Source organism: Dipteris shenzhenensis, chromosome 11 (genome assembly GCF_047967505.1).
Source record: "Dipteris shenzhenensis isolate YYH24624 ecotype China chromosome 11, Dip_SZ_1.0, whole genome shotgun sequence".
In the NCBI taxonomy this organism is placed as follows: domain Eukaryota; kingdom Viridiplantae; phylum Streptophyta; class Polypodiopsida; order Gleicheniales; family Dipteridaceae; genus Dipteris; species Dipteris shenzhenensis.
In genome coordinates, this window is record NC_141606.1 from 22,032,499 (window position 1) to 22,054,004 (window position 21,506).

Sequence of the window (21,506 nt, forward strand, 5' to 3'; positions counted from 1 at the left end):
GCATGAATTCTTGGTTTAGAGCATTTTGCCATTGATATTTTGCTGGAATTTTGGTACCCAAGTATTTGAAGTGTTTAACTACCTCAATGCTTTGCCCTAGGTATGTGATGTGTGGCATCTTCTTAGCCTGAATTGTTTTAGCTACCATAGTCGAGACCCTGATGGGCGATGTTGAAGCCTAGAGGCAGCTTGGAGAGTGGGTAAAGAGCAAGGCCAATGGTTATTAGATTCCGGACTGCAGTGGACAGATCTATCTTCATAGGCGATAATCTCACGCTCTTGTAGCAAGAGCACAGAAGGGAGGGGATGATTCGAATGATGGTATCAAGATAGGAAGGAAAATGAGTTGCATACAAAGACAATAAGGTGGAGAAAGAGGAGAGAGGGATAAAAACAACACACAACAATGTTGGGCCTATGGGACGGAGGTACAAAATAAATTCCGCATGGATGCATGGATATTGTAACAGTACCCTTTGGTCTGATCCAGGGGGTTCTCAAAGACCTACACTGGTAGAGATGTTGTCTTTACCAATGAAACAACACATCTAATGGTAGTGCCTTGATGGTAGGGGAAAAGGTTTCATCATAGTCTATCATCCCCTTTGCTGAGAAAAGCCCTTGGCAACGAATCTTGCTTTGTAGCTGTCAATGGTACATTCGAATTCCCTTTTGATCTTGTACACCCACTTTGCCCCCAATAGCTCTCTTCCCCATGGTCAAATTACCGATTCCCACACATGGTTCTCCATGATAGAATCGAATTCTAACTACATTGCCCTCATCCAATGCTTGAGCATCCTCAAAACTGCTTGGTTCATCTGTATCATACAGTGAACTCATCCAAGCTGAATCAGCAAAGTTTGCTCCACCGTCCTCTTGAACCAGACCTTGTTCTACTAGTCAGAGGGGCTGAAGTCTGCTGTCCTGCAGAGTTTGCAACATCCATCTAGATTCTAGGGACTGTTCTAGCTTCTCTCTTACCACCTTCTGCACATCCTAGACCTGATCAAGAGCATGCAGATGCTGTTTAGTGATAAGCTCATCCTAGACCCGATCAGGAGCATCCAGACACTGTTGTGCATCAGCATGTGCAGGCTGAATATTTTGATCTTCTATTTGCTGATCTCAAGTGCCTTCAACTACCATTTCAAACACATCCTGAGTCCCTGCATGCAGCTGTCTATCAAACTGATCTGAGTATTATGTAAAAATCACATCTCTACCGAGACGAAATCCTTATTGTTTGAGTATTGTAGAGATGGTAAGCCTTGCTCTCACTACCGTAGCCAACGAAAATGCATTGAATTGCCTTATCATCCAGCTTGCTTCTTGACTGACTAGGTATACATGCATAGGCTATGCAACTACTTGAGGTACTCCACCTTCGGTTTTCTTTTATACCAAGCCTCAAAGTGAGTCACAATTTTCAAGGCCTTGGTGGGGCATCTCTTCAAAATATATGCTGCACATATTATTCCCTCCATCCAATATATGTGTGCCTTTCCTTTGATCATGCATCTGGCCACCTCCATCAGAGACTTCTTCCTTTCAATGGCAACATTTTGCTAAAGTGTATTTGGGGTTGTACAGTGATACATAATCCCTCTTTGTTTCAAGAATTCATCTAATATATGGCCCCCCCCGATCAAGGATCTTTTACAGCTACACACATTCAGGACCTGGTTGGCACAAGCAGAGCTCCTTGTGAAGCTTGCGAATCTCCGAGGAGGGTTTCATTGTCCCGCTTGCTTGCGAATCTCCGAGGAGGGTTTCATTGTCTCGCCTGGGTACACTCAGATCCACCTACCACACTCGCTTAGGATTGCCATTGGGCAATTCCGTGTCTCATCACACCGACTCCGTATCGAGACTGACAAGTAGAGGGGATCTTGAGAGAGTTGTATTTGCACACTATTTGACCGGCATGAGGTTGGGTCATAGGAGCACTTGGCCTTTCGTTGCCCAATCTACTACAAGATTCGTGGACGATACCATTGCCTCTTCAGAGACAGCTTCGGGCCCCTTTCCAGACTTTTCTCATATCCAGACCAGATGTGCCTCGCCACTTTGATTCATGAGGCGGTCTGACATAGAGAGCGTCTCACCAGATCACAGAGACAGGTGCGGGAGGCCTTATTGGACCCATCTCAGAGTGTGATCATGGAGTTCTTATGGCTAGAGCATACTGTCCCCATGATCACAGATAGCAAGTGAGACAGAGACCTCGAGAACCAGAGACAACACACTCGACAGAGGACAACGCTAGTTGACATTTCATCTATGTTCAAACCCGGGGTACAGCCGACAGGGGTTACAGTGGCGCTTGTCAAGCGTAGAGCTGCTACCAGGAGATCACAACCGGCTACACTTCCAGACAATAGACATTGATCTATCACAGGTTTTTTGCCTGCACAACCTTGTCCGTCACGGGGGCTACTTTTACTTTGACATTTCATGTCGTGTGTGTGCTGTATTCTATTAACTATGGTGACATTGGTGATGATGACATTGACTATGTCCTACACAGTTTTCTAGCATGGGTTAGGATGCTCGTTTAGCAGCTCCATCCTTTTGCTCATTGTATCAGGTTTTGTATCAGCCTCATAGACCCATCGGTCTTTAGGAGACTTCAATAAACTTTCTTTCTTTCTTTCTACATGGCCTAAAAGTATGCACTTTGCTGTTGGAGATATCTTAGTCAAAGAGTGTGTTAGTGTGTAGTACTAGGTGATCTAGTACTACTTTATGTGTGTGAGTCTTGTGTGAGTGCCACGTGTCATCATGGGACTTATCCCATATACACTAGGTGCTAGAGTGTGAGTGAGTAGCCTATATAAGGCTTGTACTTCACTTGTCTTGTCCCACTTGATGAATAAGGTAGCCTTTCATTATGTTTTCATTCATGTATTATTTCCTCACACCCTAACCTTCTCTCCCTCTCTCTCCACCATGGTATCAGAGTAGGTCAATCCTGCCATAGCTGCCACGTCATCCTAGACCTAACCCTAATCCAAAACCCTAATTCTGCTCAAACCTTTCTTCCTGCAGCTGCCTCAGCCCTGCACATTTCTGCCTTAGATTCAGCCTCGTTTTTGTCTCCTATCAGCTGCTTTCTACCCTTACAGCCGCCATCCTTGCTGCCCTCATTTCGCCTCTGTTTTGCATCTTTTTGTGACCATTTCTGCCCGTCTAGCCTCTCCACAGCTTGCTGGCTAGCACGTTTTCCAAGAGACGCCTGCATATGAGCTGATTCGGAGCTGTTTCATCCCCGTTTTTAGGGTTTGCAGATTGCTACAGCAGAAATTGACCACCCGGACACATTATTTGCAGATTTTCGAGGTCTTTTGAAGGTTTTTCGACATGTTTTGGAGCTGTTACTGCAATTTCGAGCTGTTTTGGTGCTGTTGGAGCATAACCGTCTACATCAAAGCTGATTTTGGGTGTTTTCCTCATCTGCTCCAGCATTTCTAAACCCTAAATCACCTTGGAGCTGCATTTCCAGTCACCTTCGATCTGCTCTTAGCCTCGAGCTCTTCTACAACAGTCGGTTTGCGTTGTGGAGGCCTGCTACCGTATTTCAAATTGTTTAGGGAGCCACCTTCCACGTGGACAGCCTGTTTTTGCACTTCAGAGTGCTCTAGTGAGCTGTTTTGAGGAGTCCAAACCTACTGCACCACTCAGTTTTCCATTTCAAGGCATATTCTTGCTATTTTCCATTAGGGTTTGCATTTTGCCATATCCGAGGTCATCCACCAACTAGACACGTTTATTCACGCATTTCTTCAACCGCCTTGCATTTGTGAAGACTGTTGATCCATTTCAGTGCCCTAGACCAGCCCCTCTACTTGCTGGTTATTCATTTCAGCTTGCTGGTTCTTCATTTGCTGCTGTGAAATCTATTACGCCAGTTTGCTACTATGGAGCCTCGTCCTCGTGGTGAAGATTCATCAACACCCCTTGCATCTAGGGATGAGCAGCATGACAAAGAGTTGGCGTATCTTGGTGTGAGGTTGGTCAACAAATTGCTTTTATCAACTTGACCTCACTACCTCAGCCAAGGAGAGCCTGGACAAGCTCAAGAATATTTATGAGGGGGGAAGAGAAGTGGAAGAGAGCAAGAGAGTGAGAGTGAGAGAGAGAAACTCTAGTGCGGGTGTGAAGTGAGAGTGAGCCACACCACAAACTCACTTATGTTTTATTAGGATTAGGTTTACCCTATGACTGTCTTAAGACAGTCATAGGTGTCCTATCTTTAATTCTTTAATTAAGGGTTGGCAATGTGCCTTTAACCCCAACAACCTCCCACCTAAAGGCCAATGTGCCTAAAGGGGAAAAAAGAATAAAAATTACAGCAATATACAGTTACTGTATACAAGACCATAAAATAAGAATGGTCTCATCCTAATCCCATGATGTGGCGGCAATGTGCAAACCGCTCTGTAGGCAAGCTCTTAGTGAGCAAATCTGCAGGATTATCATCAGTATGTACTTTCACAAGCCCAAGTCGCTTGTCTTCCAGTACCTCCCTGATGAAATGATATTTCACTTCTATGTGCTTGGTCTTCTGATGAAAGACCGGATTCTTTGCCAACATGATAGCACTCTGACTATCACAATGCAAAACTTGCATATCTCCTGTAATGCCCAAATCTCCCACCAGCCGAGTAAGCCATATTGCTTCCTTGCAAGCCTCAGTGGCTGCAACATATTCAGCTTCTGTGGTTGACAGTGCAACGCATTTCTGCAACCGAGACACCCATGATATAGCACCTCCTGCAAATGTGAAAATATAACCGGTAGTAGACTTCCGGTTATCTGCATTCCCTGCATAGTCTGAATTCCTCTTGTCGATGAAGATTGTCAGTTGGAACGTTCAAGGCCTTGGAGGTGTATCTCACCGCCGCCGTAGGTAGCTGATTCGTAACCAACTTCATCCAGGTGTTACTGGGGGCCCCATTGATGTCCTCATGATTCAGGAACACAAACTGGATGTCAGGGATTGTGCCAAGTTGGGTAAGCTTCTTTTTGTGCATACTTTTTGGTCACCCGCCTTGGGCACCGGGGGAGGTACTTGTATTTATGTTTCTTCTTCTATGCTTCCCTTGGTGATTGGACATGGGATCATAGTTCCCTCTAGAGCTCAGTGGTCATTCTTTCGATTGGTGGGCGTAAGGTTGGTTTCTTATCTCAGCTTTCATACCTCGCTGAACTTATCATTGAGGGGGGGTGCAAATCCTCTCACTTTTCATGAGTTGATAGGACTTCTGCTTCAGGAAGAGCAGACCAGGAAAAATTTGGCTTCACGTGTAGGTGAACAAGCCATGCTCTCAAAGTTTAAATAAAAAACAAAGGGACAGGCAAAGACATCAGTAAATCAGCCTTCCAGTGGGTCAGGACAGCCTTCACAAAAGGCTAAAAATGATGCAAGTAAGCCACTGCAAAAAGCCAGGTCATCACATAGCAGAATGCAGGAAAAGGCTTGCAAAAGAGAAGAAAAACAGCTCCGGTATGGCTGTTTCAGATTCAGCTCCTCATGCATCTGATAGTGGGGATGCTGCAGCCAAGTTTGTTGGACAGGATTATGCCTTTTTATCTTGCATTTCAGATTCTAGGCTGGCTGTTCCAGATGCTCGGGATAGTACAGCCACTTCCAGTGATGATACATATGCATTTTTGACTTGCAGTTATGACTCTTCTACGGATGCATCTGCTTTCAGTGTCAATGAAACACTGAACACTTGGTATTTTGACAGCGGTGCATCCAAGCACATCACTTCTAGGAAGTGTCTTTTTACTTCCTTGCATCCACCTCCCGTTGGTAAGAAAGTCACTTGTGCCAACAACTCATCATATTCAGTACGTGGCACAGGAGATGTTGAGCTCACTGCCATTGATGGCTCAATTTTCAGACTTTCAGATGTCTTATATGTGCCTGGTATAACCAAAAATCTTCTTTCAGTGTCCACTCTTAACAGAGCTGGATTTCAGGTCATCTTTGAGGATGACAAATATGCTGTCCCCACATGGGAGGTTCCTTTGATTTAGCGAGTTCCACTGATGTAGGGGCTGATTGCCACTGATGTAGAGGAGGTGCCTACACCTTCCTCTCACTCTATATAATGGAGGATCTTCCTTCATCCTAATACGCTTTGATTTTGCCTCACTTGAGCTCTCTCTTTGTGTCATCATGCATCTCTTTTATCCCACTCACTTCTTCATATTTCTGCAATTTTCTCTTCATTTGTGCCTTTGAGCAACATATCGTCCACATATGACTATCAAGCATAGTTGCCAGCATAAACGGAAACAGACGAAACAGAGTTTCCGACTCCCGCCGAAACGGAAACAGAAGAAACGGCAATATGCTACAATTTATGTATAAAAATTTACTTTTTATACATAATATAATTATTAATAGAGTGCAAATCACTTATGTCATAGACTAGACACCTCATAGCACTAGGTGTGCTTCTACTACACACACACACACACACATGTGACTTCCCTAGATGCACACATGCACCTTAGAGCAAGCCCTTGATCACATTCATCCCAACATACCCCTCCTCAAGGGTTTGCCTCTTGCTATGTCAAGGATACATCTAGTCACATAGTTTTTCATGTCATCTCATGGTGGTCACACATGCCATCTCACGGTGGTCAAGGATAAATCTATGGCTAGGATCTCATGCTAGCAAAGGTGCCCAAGGATCAAGGTTTACAAAAATGAGATAGACCAAACACACATATCACATGGCCTACATCGTATGGTGACCAGAGGTGATTTACAAAAGACAAAACACATAACATTCTTTTTGGAGTACTACTCCAGGCAGAGAACCTCAAAATTTGACTAAGTGATGATAAACAAAATTTCAAAGACAAAGTGCTCAAAAGACAAAGTCCTTGACTTCTACCACAAAGTTTGATTCTTCATTTGTTGATGGTGTTCTCTCTTCAACCAAATTTGTCATATTCTTCTTTTTCTCATTGCAAAACTTCTGTGAATGAATTTTCTTGCCACAATAAGTGCAAGGGTTGATTCTATAACAATCCTTCTCAAGATGATTGTTTTTTCCACAATGCTTGCATGCCTTGTACTTGCTCTTTCATGAAAACTTTACTGCAAGTGCTTCTGTGTGTACTTTACCCATTCTTGAAGTGTTCTTTCTTTCCTCTTGTAAAGCACTGATGATGCCCTCTAGTGTGGGTTGGGAAAGATTTTTCAAAGTAGTCACAACATAATCATAGTCTTGAGGCATACTCTTCAAGAGCACAGCTATTGCATCATCTTCAGTCTCTGGAGAGTTAATTGAAGCCAATTGTATCATAAGACTCCTCAAAGTATTTACATGAGCTGCATGTATGAGAGCTAGCACCAAATAATACATCTAGCTTATGCCATGCCTCAAAAGGGGATTATAAGTCTGAAATGTGATGCACATAATCATCTCCCAAACCTAATGCAATTATTGCATGAGCTTTTTCTATCCTTTTGGCATCTGTAGGTGTAGAAGAAGAGTCACTTGCCTTCCCTTTACCTTTGGTTGTGGTTGATTCACCTTCTTGAGAGGATTGAGTTCCTGCCTTGACCAAGTCCCACAAATATTCTTTCATAAGCACAAACTTTATCTTCATTTGCCATGTGTGAAAGCCTTGGCCATTGAACTTGTCAATTTTATAGGTAGCCATGAGAGGGTCTTACCTTTATCAGGCAGTGTCTACTCTCTTACAAAATGACTAATCTTGTTGAACAAAGAAATCTCCCTCACCATACAAATGTAGATTGCTAGAGATAAACTCAGAAAAGCCTAGTTGTTTAGCATATGCATACCTAGTTGGCTTCTCCCAAAGCTTCTTGGCCGAGGTTTTCTTTACCTTGAACTTTGTCCTTCTTGTAGTCTTCTTTAAGTGCTTAGCATTGGAAGAACATTGAGAGCTTGGCATCTTGACAGAGATTAGTCCCAACTGAACCTCAAACTGAAATTGCATTCTCTGAACTGTAGTTTAGCACCATTTCATACCTCAAGCATCATCTTAGCATTTACTCTAGCATCAAATTTCAAAAACTGTCAAAAATGCTTACAAGGAAAATAGTAACTTGGAGGCTTGAATTCTCACTCCTCATATTTTCAGATTTGGGGCTTTGTAGGCTGGAATGAAGTCTTTATCCCAGAGAGCAAGCACAGCAGAGGAGGGGCAAAATAGTGCGCCACATTGCCTGTGAGAGTCTCACCAAAGTCGACTGTTCTTTTGCTGATTTCTCTGCAACCATTGGACCATATAGGCTCAGATTTCACCAGCAGCAAGCTCTAGGCATTGCCTAACTTGTGCTTGAAGGGCAGATCGTCATTTGCTCTGTAGGCGCAGAATTTGACGAACAGTCGGCGCACTCTGTTTGGATCAGCACGGGCGACAGAGACCAAATCTAGGAGAATGCTCTGAGCCAGAGGTGCGACCCAGGGGGTAGAAGCTTTAGTTCAAAGGGTTTTGCAAATGGCGCACAGGATGAAGAGAACAGAGCTTAGGGAATTCTGAAGAGGAAGAGAGAAAGAAAGAAAGAAATTTTATTAGAGTCTTCGGAAGACCGATGGGTCTATGAGACTGAAAGAAAACCTGATACAAATCACAGTAAGGGTGGAGCTACTGAAATGAGCATCATCACGCGTGCTGAACCCTAAGTCTGATCATACATAATCAAATACATCTGGATGTACTAATGAAAAGAAAAGAAAAGGACTGGAGCGGAGCGGAATCCTCCATATGTCATGTCGCCCTGGCTGGTGCATAGCCGATGATGGGACGCTGGCGCCCGTCAAGGTGTGCTATGCGTCTCGGTCTCCTGGACGAGGCTCGACACAAGACCAGAGCCACCGTGACTCCCATGGGACGTATCCCGGGTCTAAACAATGACAGGAGGTCCCCCAGAGTGATCTGTGTCCCCCCTCGATGTCTCGTGTGTCGTGCTGCGGTTGTCGGGTCGGGGTCTCTATCACATCTGCGGCTAGAGACTGGACGATCAATGTCACTCGATGGGAAGAACTCTGTGATCCTGCTCTGAGAGGTGTCTGATGATGTGGCCAAGCCTCGTCGCCTGAGTAAGTACTCTCTGTGTCGGACCCCCTCGTGAATGAAGGCCGCGAGGCATCTCTAATCTGGGTAGGCGAGGAATCTGGAAAGGAGCCCGAAGCCGTCTCCGAAGAGGCAGTGGTAGCGACCTCGGATTTCATAGTACACTAGGCACCTGAAAATAAAATGCTCCTTCGACTCAACCTCCTGACAGTCGCACAATATGCATAAGCGATGCTCCCTAGGAATCCCGTCTGCTGTGCCGCTCTCTATGCGGAGGCGGTGTGATGATACCCGAAACTGTCTGATGGAGATCCGTAGTGAGGCATATGAAGCTCAGTGTACCCCGGTGGTGTGATGAATCCCTCCTCCGAAATACGAAGACAGTAATCTCTGTAGAAACTCAGCTTCAGTGGGAGCTCCCTCGGCTCCAACCAGGTCCTAAAGGTGTTTAGCTGCAGGAGATCCTCTCGAATGACCTGGTTGGTGTGTGGCCCAATTGGGATGGTGGGTGGGAGTACCGGAGGGGCATCTAAACTGTACTGAAAAGGAGGTATCCTATCGATGTGGAACCCTAGTCTCACAAACCATCTGTGAATCCGTGCATACCAGCATCGCTCGTCTCCCTCTGCTGCCAACCTCATGGAGGAATCGAGAGCCAACCATGGCAACCTCTGTTTCCCTGATGTGCAGTCCCCATATGATCTAACCCGGTGTAGATATGTGATGGTCTGAAAGGCTGCATCTAGTTGGAGTGGAGAAGCACCAAACTCGGCCTGAATGATGTGATGTGGTACAGACGGTTTCCCCCGGATCATCCTGAGAGCATGAGGATCTGCAGGCGCTCCACCCGTGTCCACTCTATCTCTGACATGTCAGGCCCCCAACAAGGGCTGCCATACATACCGGCTGGTCGGACCATGGAGTTGAAGAGAAGAGCCTTGGTCCGAGGGTCCTGGAAGTGGGAGTGAAAGCATTGTCTCTCTAGCCGAGCCAGTGAAGCGTATCCCCTGCTCAGTCTGACCTGCATCGTTGGTCTCATCGTGAAGATCGGGCCGGAGAAGATGACCCCCAAGTAAGTGTATGAGGATATGATCTCAATTGGTGACCCACTGAAAGTAAAAGTAACCTGCTTCCGTTGCATGTTTGCTCGAGAGGTGTTAAAGATCATGACCTTGGTCTTGCCAAGCTTGACCTCCAAATCATGGGATAAACAAAGCCTGCAGTGCATCCAAGTGTCGCTGGAGCCCCTCCGGTGTGGACGACAAGAGTGCCACGTCATTTGCATAAAGAAGAATCCTGATGATGATACCGGCAAGTGAGCAACCGGTCCCTCCGAACGCCCCCATGAAAGTCTCAAGCTCATCGATATAGAGGCCAAACAGGGTCGGTGATAAGGGACAACCCTGTTTGACCCCTATGGTACTCAGGATCTCATCTGTCCAACCTGCGCCTGTCCAAACTTGGCCTGAGACTCTCTCATACAGTGCCATGACTGCCCAGATGATCTCCTGATCAAATCCCAGTGTCTGTAGGCGTGTGATGAGACGAGCTCGAGGTACTGTGTCAAAGGCTTTGCGAAAATCCACAAAGCAACAATATATCCTCTTCTTCCGTGATTTGGCCTCCTCAATGACACTCCTGAGTGTGAGTATGTGATCCATAGTCCCATGGTCTCGCCTGAAACCGGCCTGACCCTCTGCTCTGAGCCCTCTCATCTCTGTGAACAGGCTGACCGATGCATCCAATACAGCTGCATAGATCTTGGACATCACATGTCCAATCATGATGGTCCTGTAGTTACTCGGGTCCATGGGATCCCCTGCCTTGTGGATGGGGGTGATGGTGTTGAGTGTCCAGGTGCAGGGGAAGCCAAGGCAAACGTCATTGAATAGCTTTGCTAGGATCGAGGCTAACGTGTCGATCCCATATGCGATAAACTCAGTGCATAGCCCCTCGTGATCCTTCGCTCGGCCATTGTGCAGTTTCAATGTCGCGTCCTTGACTCCCCCTCTGATGAACAACGTGCAAGTGGTGGTGCGAGGTGTGTGTATGAGATCTGGAGTGGGTTGGTGTGGGACATCATAAAGATGGTGTGCATACGTGTGCCAGACTCTCGTGTTGGTGAGGGGAGATGGGGACCTATGCTCAAGGAATCTCTGCCAAAAATCCTTAGAGTTGCTGCTGTATAAGATGTGCAGCAGCTCCTCCTCATTTCGACAAAGAAATGCCTGCTTCTTTCGACATACGAGACGTCGGTACTTGCGTACTGTGTCTGGTGTGTTCGGGAGGTGACATCTGGTTTCAAATCGGAGTTGTCGGCAATAAGCCTTGCACTCCACATCGTACCAATTGTTGCAGGGTACGAAACCAAGAGGTGGTGGTCTAGTGGACCGTGTGGTGTGGGGAAAGATTTGGAGGGTAGCCTCGTGGAGTGTGCGACTAATCAGGGCAGCACGGTCCTCTATGAGTGGTATGTGATCGATGTAGGTTAGGAGTTTGTTTAGGCGTCCAGAGTAGGCCGGTGACAGGTTGTGATCAAAGTGTATGTCGTGGTAGGTGTCGTGCTTCCTATGTGGTGTGTGGTGTGGCTAAGCGTGGGGTGGCGATAGTGAAGAATAGGTATGTGTGATCAGCTCCTGGAGGGAGTGATGCTACGGTGAAGTCGGTGATACATGAAGTGAAGGTAGGGGATCCCATGATGTAATCTACTACACTAGTGCCCCTCCCGTGTGGGAAGCAAGTAAAACCACTTGAGGAGGGCCATAGGTCGAGCCCGTTGTAGATGATGAGATCATGCATCCTACCCAGATCAAGGAGTGCGTGTCCATTGGTGTAACAGGCCCATGTCGGTCCGATGAGGTCCTGGTCATACCTGCTCCGTCTAGGTCCATGTCTGGTAGCATGATAGAGTCATCTCAGAAGTCTAGGCGTGGTGTCTGGCGCGTGCTCGTCCTGGCGTTGAAGTCCCCAACGAGGAGAACTTCCCCACGGGCTGAAAGGTCTGGGATATCCTGATGTAAGGGTGCATATGGCGATGTCTCACCCTCCTCTCGTGTCACTTTGGCGAAGTGGGACGTGTCTGGCGGGAAGTAGCATATTGCTATGAAAAGGTCACGGGTGTGTGCGTCGGATCCGGATCCACATGAATCGGGAGTGTGCGTCCTTCCTCTCAATGGAGATGACTCCAACGAGGGAAAACCTGTACAATATTGCGACCCCGCCTGATCCTCGGACTCCTCCAATATCCCTCGTCTCATCCCTGAAGGCTGACTCCCATGTGTAGCCACTGACTATTGGTAGTGGACGCTCTGGGCTCTGATGTTTCTTCGTGTAAAAGACTATGTCTCGTCCTGTATAAGACTCCGAGAAGTTCCCTGGGTCTGACCATAAGGTACCATTACAGTTCCAAATGGTGCAGTCTAGGGTCTCGAAAACCTGAGTCTCATAGGCCCCGTCCCCCTAGGAGGTACGGGCGGGAGCCCGACGGGTGCCGATCAACAACCTACCATCTCGGACCATGGCCCATTTTCCCTCCTTGCGGGCAACATCCCACTGCTGCAGAAGAACTCGTTGCTCCTCAATCTGTAGTGGTGTCGAATCCTCGTAAATGGACAAGGTTGGATGCTCTCGTAGAGAGGCTCGGTGTTGGAGTGTCGCTAGTCGAGCATGTGAATCTTTGAAGCGAATGACTAGGGGCGGCTCTCGATTGGGATCTCTCCCAACATGCCATGCTCCTTCTATGCCATGGTCGGGGACTCCCATGGTGGTGGTCACAAAAGTGATCGCCTCCTCCATGGGCGTCGTAGTGGTGCTGGTGTTGTCTTGCGTGATTCCTCGTACCCGAATGTTGAGGGCCTTCGAAGCTCTCTGCTGTTGCTCCTGTATGGAGGTTGAAACGGTTGCCTTTGCGGGCTCCCGTTTCGCCACGTCCACCCATCTAGTCGGTGAGGCTACTGGAGAGGAGACTTGTGATGATGATGCAGGAGAGGGGGAGGAGAGAGGTGGCGTAGCTGATGAGGTGGATGATGGTGGTGAAATAGTGGTGGTAACCATAAAGGTCGAGGATGTGGTGAGCGGCATGGGCTTTGGGTGGGCCCCTTTCTTCTGGACTACGGTGCTGTCCACTGTCAAACCGCTCCGATTGCTGCGTTTGTTGAAGTCCTCCAGACTGAGTTGCTTTTGTGTTTTCGTCTTGTCACCGTTCCCCTTCCCCATCTCCACGCGTATGCAGATTTGGATCGAAGGGTCTCCCGCCTAGTCTCCTGTCCTCATCCCCCTGTTCCCTTCATTATGGGGGAAAGAGCAGTGGGCAAAGAAAGGAGTGCAGGAGGTCAAAGCTGCTTCTCTTTTTTTTTTTTTTAAAGTCGGAGTTGAGAGCGGGGGGGGGTTTTTTTTTTTTGGGGCCAAAAAAAAAAAAAAAAGGGGGGGGGGGGAGGTAGAGAGGGGTAGCCGGGGGGGTAGCGGGGGTAGCGGAGGGGGTTAGTGAGGGGGTAGCAAAGGTAGCGGGGGGGGTAGCGGAGGGGGTTAGTGAGGGGTAGCGGAGGACGTAGCAGAGTTAGCAGGAGGGGGTAGCAGAGGTAGCGAGAGGGGTAGCGGGAGGGGTGAGCGAGGGGCTGAGCGGGGGGGTTGAGCGAGGGGCTGCGGGGGCTGAGTGGAGGGGTGAGAGGAGGGGTGCGAGGGGGTGAGCAAGGGGGCTCAGCGAGGGGGTGAGTGGGAGGGTTGAGCGAGGGGGTGAGCGGGAGGGTTGAGGGAGGGGGTGAGCGAGGGGCTGAGAGAGTGGAGGGGTGAGTGAGGGGCTGAGAGAGAGCTTCAAAATGGAGGTGATGGAGAAGATGATGAGGTGGCACTACCAAAGTGGATTCTCTAGAGCCTACCAGCTCTGATACCAAATGAAGAAGTGAGTGGGATAAAAGAGATGCATGATGACACAAAGAGAGAGCTCAAGTGACACAAAATGAAAGTGTATTAGGATGAAGGAAGATCCTCCATTATATAGAGTGAGAGGAAGGTGTAGGCACCTCCCCTACATCAGTGGCAATCAGCCCCTACATTAGTGGAACTGGCTAAATCAAAGGAATCTCCCATGTGGGGGCCTTTGTGCTGACATCATCACTTATGTCATAGACTAGACAGCTCATAGCACTAGGTGTGCTTCTACTACACACATACACACACACACACATGTGACTTCCCTAGATGCACACATGCACCTTAGAGCAAGCCCTTGATCACATTTATCCCAACAAAATCAAGAATGAACTTGAAGCCACACTGCCACAGATTCATCGTAAGCTTCAGTCCACCAACTACTTGGTGCACAGTTGCCCGTTTGTCCGCCCCCATCTTGCCTACATCCAGGCGTGTCTCTCAGCTTGCTTCCCCTGGCTATCAGCCTCGTCTATTTGTTAATCCCATCAGCTCCGATTGGCTGTCCATCATAGCATTCCATCCAGTATCTCTTCCCACGTGGCGCTATCTGTCACTTCCTTCTTCTTACCACTAAACTACTTTTTGGACATGCTCAACTTATCTACCTTGAGTTGATGATGATGGAAACGCATGCAAGCACACTACTGTATCTTTGGACCATTCTTTAATTGAAATCGAAGATGAAATCATTTCAGAGAGGAAGCATCGAGCTCCTCATGTAATACTCAGGGAAATTGATCGTCTTCAAGAAGAGCTAAAAGATTCTTTAGCTCATATGGCTCATTCTTAACCAACACTAGGCAATGATTAGTTTAAAAATGAGGACGGATTAGAAGAAGAGTTCTCTTGTTGATTAACCACAAGAACCCTTTAGATGATGCACATTCAGAAGGATGGTCTACCCCATTACTGCCGATGTTAAGTAGTCCAATATGTTAAGACATACTTCAACCTAAACCCATGAATGGGTAATTCTCTAAGTCTATTAGAAGGATACGACCTTTTCTTCTTGTGCCGACTGAAAAGGGAATTTATATATTTGTACTTATGTAGACTTGTACTTATACTTGTTCATGAGTTCACTTTAATAATGAAATATTTTTTGGAATTCCATATTGTCCGGGAGCTTTTGCTAAGTTTGCATAGTGCTTAATTTTTGGTAATCAGTCACCAATGTAATAAAAATCATGTAGCATCTTTCAGATCAAGTGGTTTGTGTTTAAGTAGAATTACTTTAGCCAAGGAGTTGCTACCCTCTTCAGGGTGGTGAGCAGTATGGGTTGGATCACCCTGCTTAGTATATCTACTATGGAGAAACCAACCAGTTGGAAACTTTGTGTTTGTCATCACAAAGGTGACTAAGTCAAATCAATTGTACTCTGGAGTGGTAAGCCACTTGAGTGTGGTTTAGAAATAGTTTAGCCAAGGAGATGTCTATCTTTTTCAGGGTGTTGAAGATGGGTGAGCATCATGGGTTGGATTACCCTGCTCAGTATATCTACTATGGAGAAACCAAACAGATGGAAACTTCGTGTTTGTCACCAACCTTCGATGGACTCTCTGGATTAACAGCCTTGGATTCACATGTCATAATTGACATGGATGGATGAGGCTTTTTCCTTATGATATGCTTGCCTCAACGTTGTTTTACAACGGACATGAGTTGGTGCTGGAGATGTGCATGCGGTATCATGATTTGTGCTGACAAATGTACTTCGAAAAGTAGTGGTGTGCAGTGGATTTTTGCATGGCAAAGTGCTACTTTGTTTCCCAGTATTTTCATATGCTAGTTGATGTCTAGTCGACCATGATATATCGAGTAGTCATATATTCTTCTAATCTGTGCTCTCTTCCTAGATGCTTTTTCAAAATCCAAGAAATTTATTTTTAATTTGAGTAAATTCATCAGGACACATAATTGTTCACGGATATCGGGGTCTATACATGTTGAGGCACTGCGCAAGCATGACTGGTGCATCTTTGCATATTATTTACATTTGCATTGTGGATGAATTTTTGGGGTGCAGATGCATAATTAACGTAGGTGGATGCATGCATGGATGTTTTTTGGGATTTGGACTTTTCATTGCTAACTGTGCAGATTTATTATGTTTTTGGATGTTTGAAGGATGATGACAACAGAGGAAAAAAGGCAATTGGGACAAAGTTTGAGCCAATTGTCCCCAGAAGATATTACTAAGGCTTGCCAAATAATTGCTCAGAAAAACCCAGAATTTAAAGCAACTGGAGACTTGGTCGAAATTGACATTGATGCTCAGGTCTGTAAGTCTAGTTTAGGTGGTTTAAATATGACATGGATTTTGCAATCATGGAAATGCTATATTCAAGGTGACGTGGTTTCTATGTTACCTGTCCTCTCTGTTCCTCTGCTGTAGAAAAGAATCTTGATTTAGAAAAAAATTACAAGAAGGCAAGACTAAGTTCTGAACAAGATCTGTATAAGACTACTCATACGGTGGATTATCTTCAAGGACAATTAACGAAACGCTATCACTTGCTCCCCTTGTCATGTCTTGACTTGAGGAATCAACTAGATGTGTATATGCCCTTATTTCTCTGGATGAATGTGCATCCTTCCCAAATGCCTTTGTGAGTGTGTGGAGCAGATTTCATGCAACAGGCAGCAAGACAATCCTTCACCAAGGTGTCTCTGTTTTTATCCAAAGCTGATACATGGCTACTCCTCATAGGGTAGAGGTTAGGCAAGAGACACAACTCCCACTTCATGTGAGGAAGATATTTTTAAAGAAAAAGTGATATATTCCATTCAAAACGAATCATACAACAGGTGGGACAGAAAGTACTCTATCCCTAGCCTCAACAATGTGGCAAAAAAGCCATGGAGGTGGTCTAAAATGCCACGACATCCCAAAAGGGGTCAAATGAAAAAATAATGAGCAGTCCCATGTCCTCATGAAGGATAAAAGTCTCCCACGAGCTGCCAAAGAGGTACCTGTACACCGCTCCCACTGACTCCTGAGAGCGAAGATAATCTCCGCCCAAATGGAAGCAAGAGTGTCAGCCTCCGTGCATAAATGGCCCCCAAGGACAAAAGAACATCGCGAACACCATATCCGCCATAGGGTAATACTAGAAATCACCTCCCAGGCTGACCCTGCAGGTGAAGTAGGCCTGGAATCCTGAGCTGGTACTGGTACCAAAAGTAAGTCCTGCGGCTCCATGATGCTAACATCTGTGGGACCCCGTCTCTGGCGACACTGATCCTCTTTTGCTCTCAACTGGCAGGCCATGCTGACTCTAGCCAAAGCCCTCTCTACCCACAACAACCAGCCCTGTTCCACGAACTATGTATCCTGAAAAACAAAGTCCGGAACTTTGACAGAGCCTGTGCTCTCCAATCGAGAGGTAGGAAGAATTTGTAATAGGACTGGAGCACGGTCAGATAAAACATAACCCGGGCGGATCCCAATCTGTCCTCCTCTGGCCTGACCCCAATGGCCAACATAAAACCTGTCAAGTCTGACCAAAGAAAGAGAGCCATGGAAAACCCCGGACCAAGAGAACTGAAGACTGTCTGCCAATTGACGAAAGTCGTCCAATCGAGCAGCATCATGAAGTCCAGCATGCAAAACAAAACTATCCCACTCCACTCTCTCCCTATCGGAAAGGCCACCCTCTGTCTGACCCGACTTGTCTTCAGCGAATTCAACCATGTTGAAATCACCTCCAACAATCCAGGTGTCTGCCTGAGGAAGGGACTCTCTAAGCTGTCTCCAAAAAGCACGTCTGTGAGCTGGATCCGTGGGAGCATACACATTAAGAACACCAACTACTGTGTTCTCAATATGAAGAATAACATAGCATGCTCTGCTCTCCACTAGTGTATCCTCTTGGGTGATCTCTGAGGCCCACCTAGCTGAAACTGAAATGCAAACTCCTCCCCTCGTGCCATCCGCTGGGCTCCAATAAGTCCGGCTCTGTCCTCTGGGTAAGGATCTGCATCTGTCAATCCTGTCCTGGGAGAGCTTATGCTCCTGGATAAGCACAATGTTTGGAGGGGACCCTGAGGAAATAAACCGAAGGGAGTCCCTAAGCAACTGCAATCTAGGAACTCCCAATCTACGACCATCCGCATCTGAGGTAAATCTGCGGCCGTTCAGTCCTCTCACATTCCAAGAAATGATGGACAACCTAGACATCGGATGGAAGTGAGGGTGTGCCAGTGGCAACGGCATAAAACTCTCTCTCTGACGGCACAATCCAAAGTCGGTCTTTGATCAAACTCCAAATCTGTCCCAACTCATGTAAAATGGCTCCATCCAAGGGAATAGTACTCTGGCGCGAACCAAGGAGCTGAAAGTCAAACCAACCAGCACTCTTGGGCAAATCAAAGTCTCCCTGAATCTCAAAGAACAGAAACAGAAAGGCCTTGCCACCGAAGCCAGGTCGAAGAGTCCTAGGGTAAGAATGAATCTGTGAGCCGACAAAACGGTGAACCGATGAAAACTGAGTCATGCTCATAAGCTGTCTAGCAATCTCACTGTCAAGTAACTCAGCTGACCAGCTTTCGCTCCTCCGAGATCGAAAGCTACCAGCGGAGAAACGAAGAACATGCTCCTCTCTGGAGAGAGTAGCTGATCCCAAGTACTCCTCTACCTCCTCTGACCGTCGGCAAAACACCGGTAGAAGTTCCAATCGAGAGAGGGAGTCTGTGATAACCCCTCGAGCCAAAAAGGGCCAAAACTCAACGGGTAGATCTCTGTCAACCATCATGGGGTCAGGTCTAGGAGTCTGAAGAGCTGAAAAGGGCTGAGCCATCCTGACTCTGCTCCTGGAATAGGTGAGAGGGAGAGGAAGAATCTGCGACGAGGTGCCTGTCCGCGTGGGTGACTGAAACTCTCGCTCGATCTCATCTGCTAGGATCTCCCAATCCTCACGCCTGTCTGGGTACTGAGCAAAATCTGTGACCGCACTTGCAAAAGATCTGGATACACCAGGAGTGAAAAGCTGCGAGGATGAGGCTGTGCTGGGAGGGGTGTCCAAAAGGACGCTCCGCATAGCAACAAAGGAAGGTACTGTGCTACGGGGCTGTGAAAGGGGTCTCGAGGGAACCTCATACAGGCGCATGAGATCCTGGGACGGGCTCTGACTCTGACCTATGTCATAAAATACCACTCTCTCGACGGGCTGCTGGGGAGAGACATCCATCACCGTAATTGCAGAGCCTGAGCAGTCTCCTGCTGAATAACTGTCTCCGTAACCAATATCTGAACCTCCGGGGTAGTGGTGTCTAGAGTCATCAAATCCTGAACTATTGTCTCCTGCTCAGTGAGAAGACCTGCCTGTGGATGGTCCTCCGCATCTCCCCTTTCCGGGGTCTCCTGCACATGTAACTCGACACCCTGATCTACCGTCTCTTGCACAGTGTCAAGACCTGCCTGCGAATGGTCCTCTACAACTCCCCTTTCTGGGGTCTCCTGCACAAGTGACTCGACTCCTTGAGCGACCGTCTCCTGCACCGTGTCAAGACCTGCTTGCGGATGGTCCTCTGCATCTCCCCTTTCCGGGGTATCCTGCACATAAGTCTCAACTCTCTGCCATCTGTGAGCTCGTACCTGGGGCTGCTCGTGCTGCTGGCTCTCCCTCTGTCTCCGTCTCCTCTGAGCTCTCCGTGAAAGCTGTTTTACTGGAGGCACCTCCAGGTCCTCTGATTCCACTGGAGGCCCACCCAGAGGAGTCTCCTCTCGTTCTGCTGAATGAGTCGAAGCAGGCTCAGAGACCCCTGGAGGCTGAACTGAAGGCTCTGGGTCTCTCGTAGGATGAGAAGGATCCGGAGTCTCTGATCGAGGCCTACGACTGGGGCAATCCCTAATAAAGTGACCTCTCTTTCGACAGAACAGACACTGATCAGGAAGCCCCTCGTACAAAACCCTCTGCTGCATCTGGACCCCATCTCCCATGGAGTACGAAATCAAAGTAGGCAAAGGTCGAGGAGGGGGGAACTCTGAAGTGAGTCTGACCCTTGTAACACCTGTACCAGCAAGTGACTGAGCATAGGAAAGTCTAGCGCCTGATGGGATGACTGTACCTGCCACGCTAGCCATATGCTCCACACCTCTGCGACAAGAGCTAACCTCATCAGGAAGTCCAGGGAAAAGCATCCAAAAAGAGACCTGACGTGGTCCCGGGGACGTAGAACTGAAGTGCTTCCGCCAAGGCCACAAATGGATGACTCTGCTCTGAAACTGAATCGGAGAGCTCATAAGTACTCTTTGAGCCTGCTCTGCGGACTGAAGGCCAAAAGAAAAGTACCCTCTGCCAAGCAATCGAAAAACTGTAACAGACACCCAATGAGGCCATGCTGGTGTACACCCAATCACGTAACTGTTGGCCTCTACCGGGGAGAAAGCCAATGATGGGCCTCTACGGGGGAGAAAGCCAATGATGTGCGTCAAACGAAAACCCTCCTCCGCTACCTCAATCATCTGCACAATGTCAGGAGGAAAAGAAACTGTGACTTCGATCTCCTCAGGTTCGGCGACGGGAGTGGCATTAGCGTCCTCCATTGTCTCAGCTTGTGCTGTCCTGAGGGAGGAGCTATCTCTGCTGAAAATACCCACCAAGAACTCGCAACCAACCACTAGAATCCCAAAAAACCCCTGGTTAAAGAATGCTCCCAACTTCAGCCTGCGTGGAATGACAACAGACCGCTCAATGCAGAAGCAAAAAACCTCCGCCAATGCCTGGAAGCAGCCCAGGAACACAATTCCCCGGAACTCACGCAGAACAGTCCCAGAAGAGGGCCCTGAAGCCCCACCTGAGGTGCAAGGGAGGGGGCAGACGGCAGCTACTGGCGGCCTAGAAGGCAGCCTGAAGGGGGCAAGGGAGCTCGACCAGCAGGGCGCGACCTGCACAGCCAGTCGGGCTGAAGGGGGGGCGCAACAAACGCGAACAGGCTACGGGGGGGCTCGACCACCAGGGCGCCCCTGCAGCAGCCAAACGGGCTGAGAGGAGGCGCAACGCGAGCGGGCAAGGGGAGGCGACGCGCTGCCAAGGGAAGCCTGCGCAGCCTAGGCAGCAGGGCGCTGCCAAGGGGGCAGGTCGCGGCCAAGGGGCAGGGCACTGCCAGGGGTGGCTGATGGCGACAGACGAAGGCGGGGGGCAGCAGACGGAGCTCCTCCTACGACCAGCCCCTCATGCCTCACCGAGGAAGATATTTTGGTCTGCACAATAGTGTAATACATGTCCAAATTTACCTCGAAGTTGCATGCCACTAGCATATACGCAAACATAGTTTCAATCATACTCGTATGTTTCTTGAGGCAAATGTTGGCAATCATTTGTATCATGCTCATATGGTATGGGGAAAACATACCTCAGGGGGAGTAAAGATCCAAGGATGTGGCCAACCAGGGTTGAGGCTCTGCACACTATGCCACATGCAGAGATCGAGATTGAGGATCACGTCCTGATGAGATGTCGTAGATACTAGGAGGTTCAAGGTGAATATCACATGCTTC

At 47.8% G+C, this 21,506-nt stretch overlaps 1 protein-coding gene across 3 annotated transcripts in view; it reads left to right on the plus strand.

Annotated features, from left to right (window-relative positions):
* IMB1 (Transcription factor GTE6) overlaps positions 1 to 21,506 on the plus strand; it is a 93,431-nt gene that overhangs the window by 66,161 nt on the left and 5,764 nt on the right. For all 3 annotated transcript variants that reach the window (XM_087381426.1, XM_087381428.1, XM_087381427.1), the window contains one exon: positions 16,133 to 16,283. In XM_087381426.1, the coding sequence (XP_087237552.1) occupies positions 16,133 to 16,283 (151 nt within the window). The remainder of the gene's footprint in view (positions 1 to 16,132; positions 16,284 to 21,506) is intronic.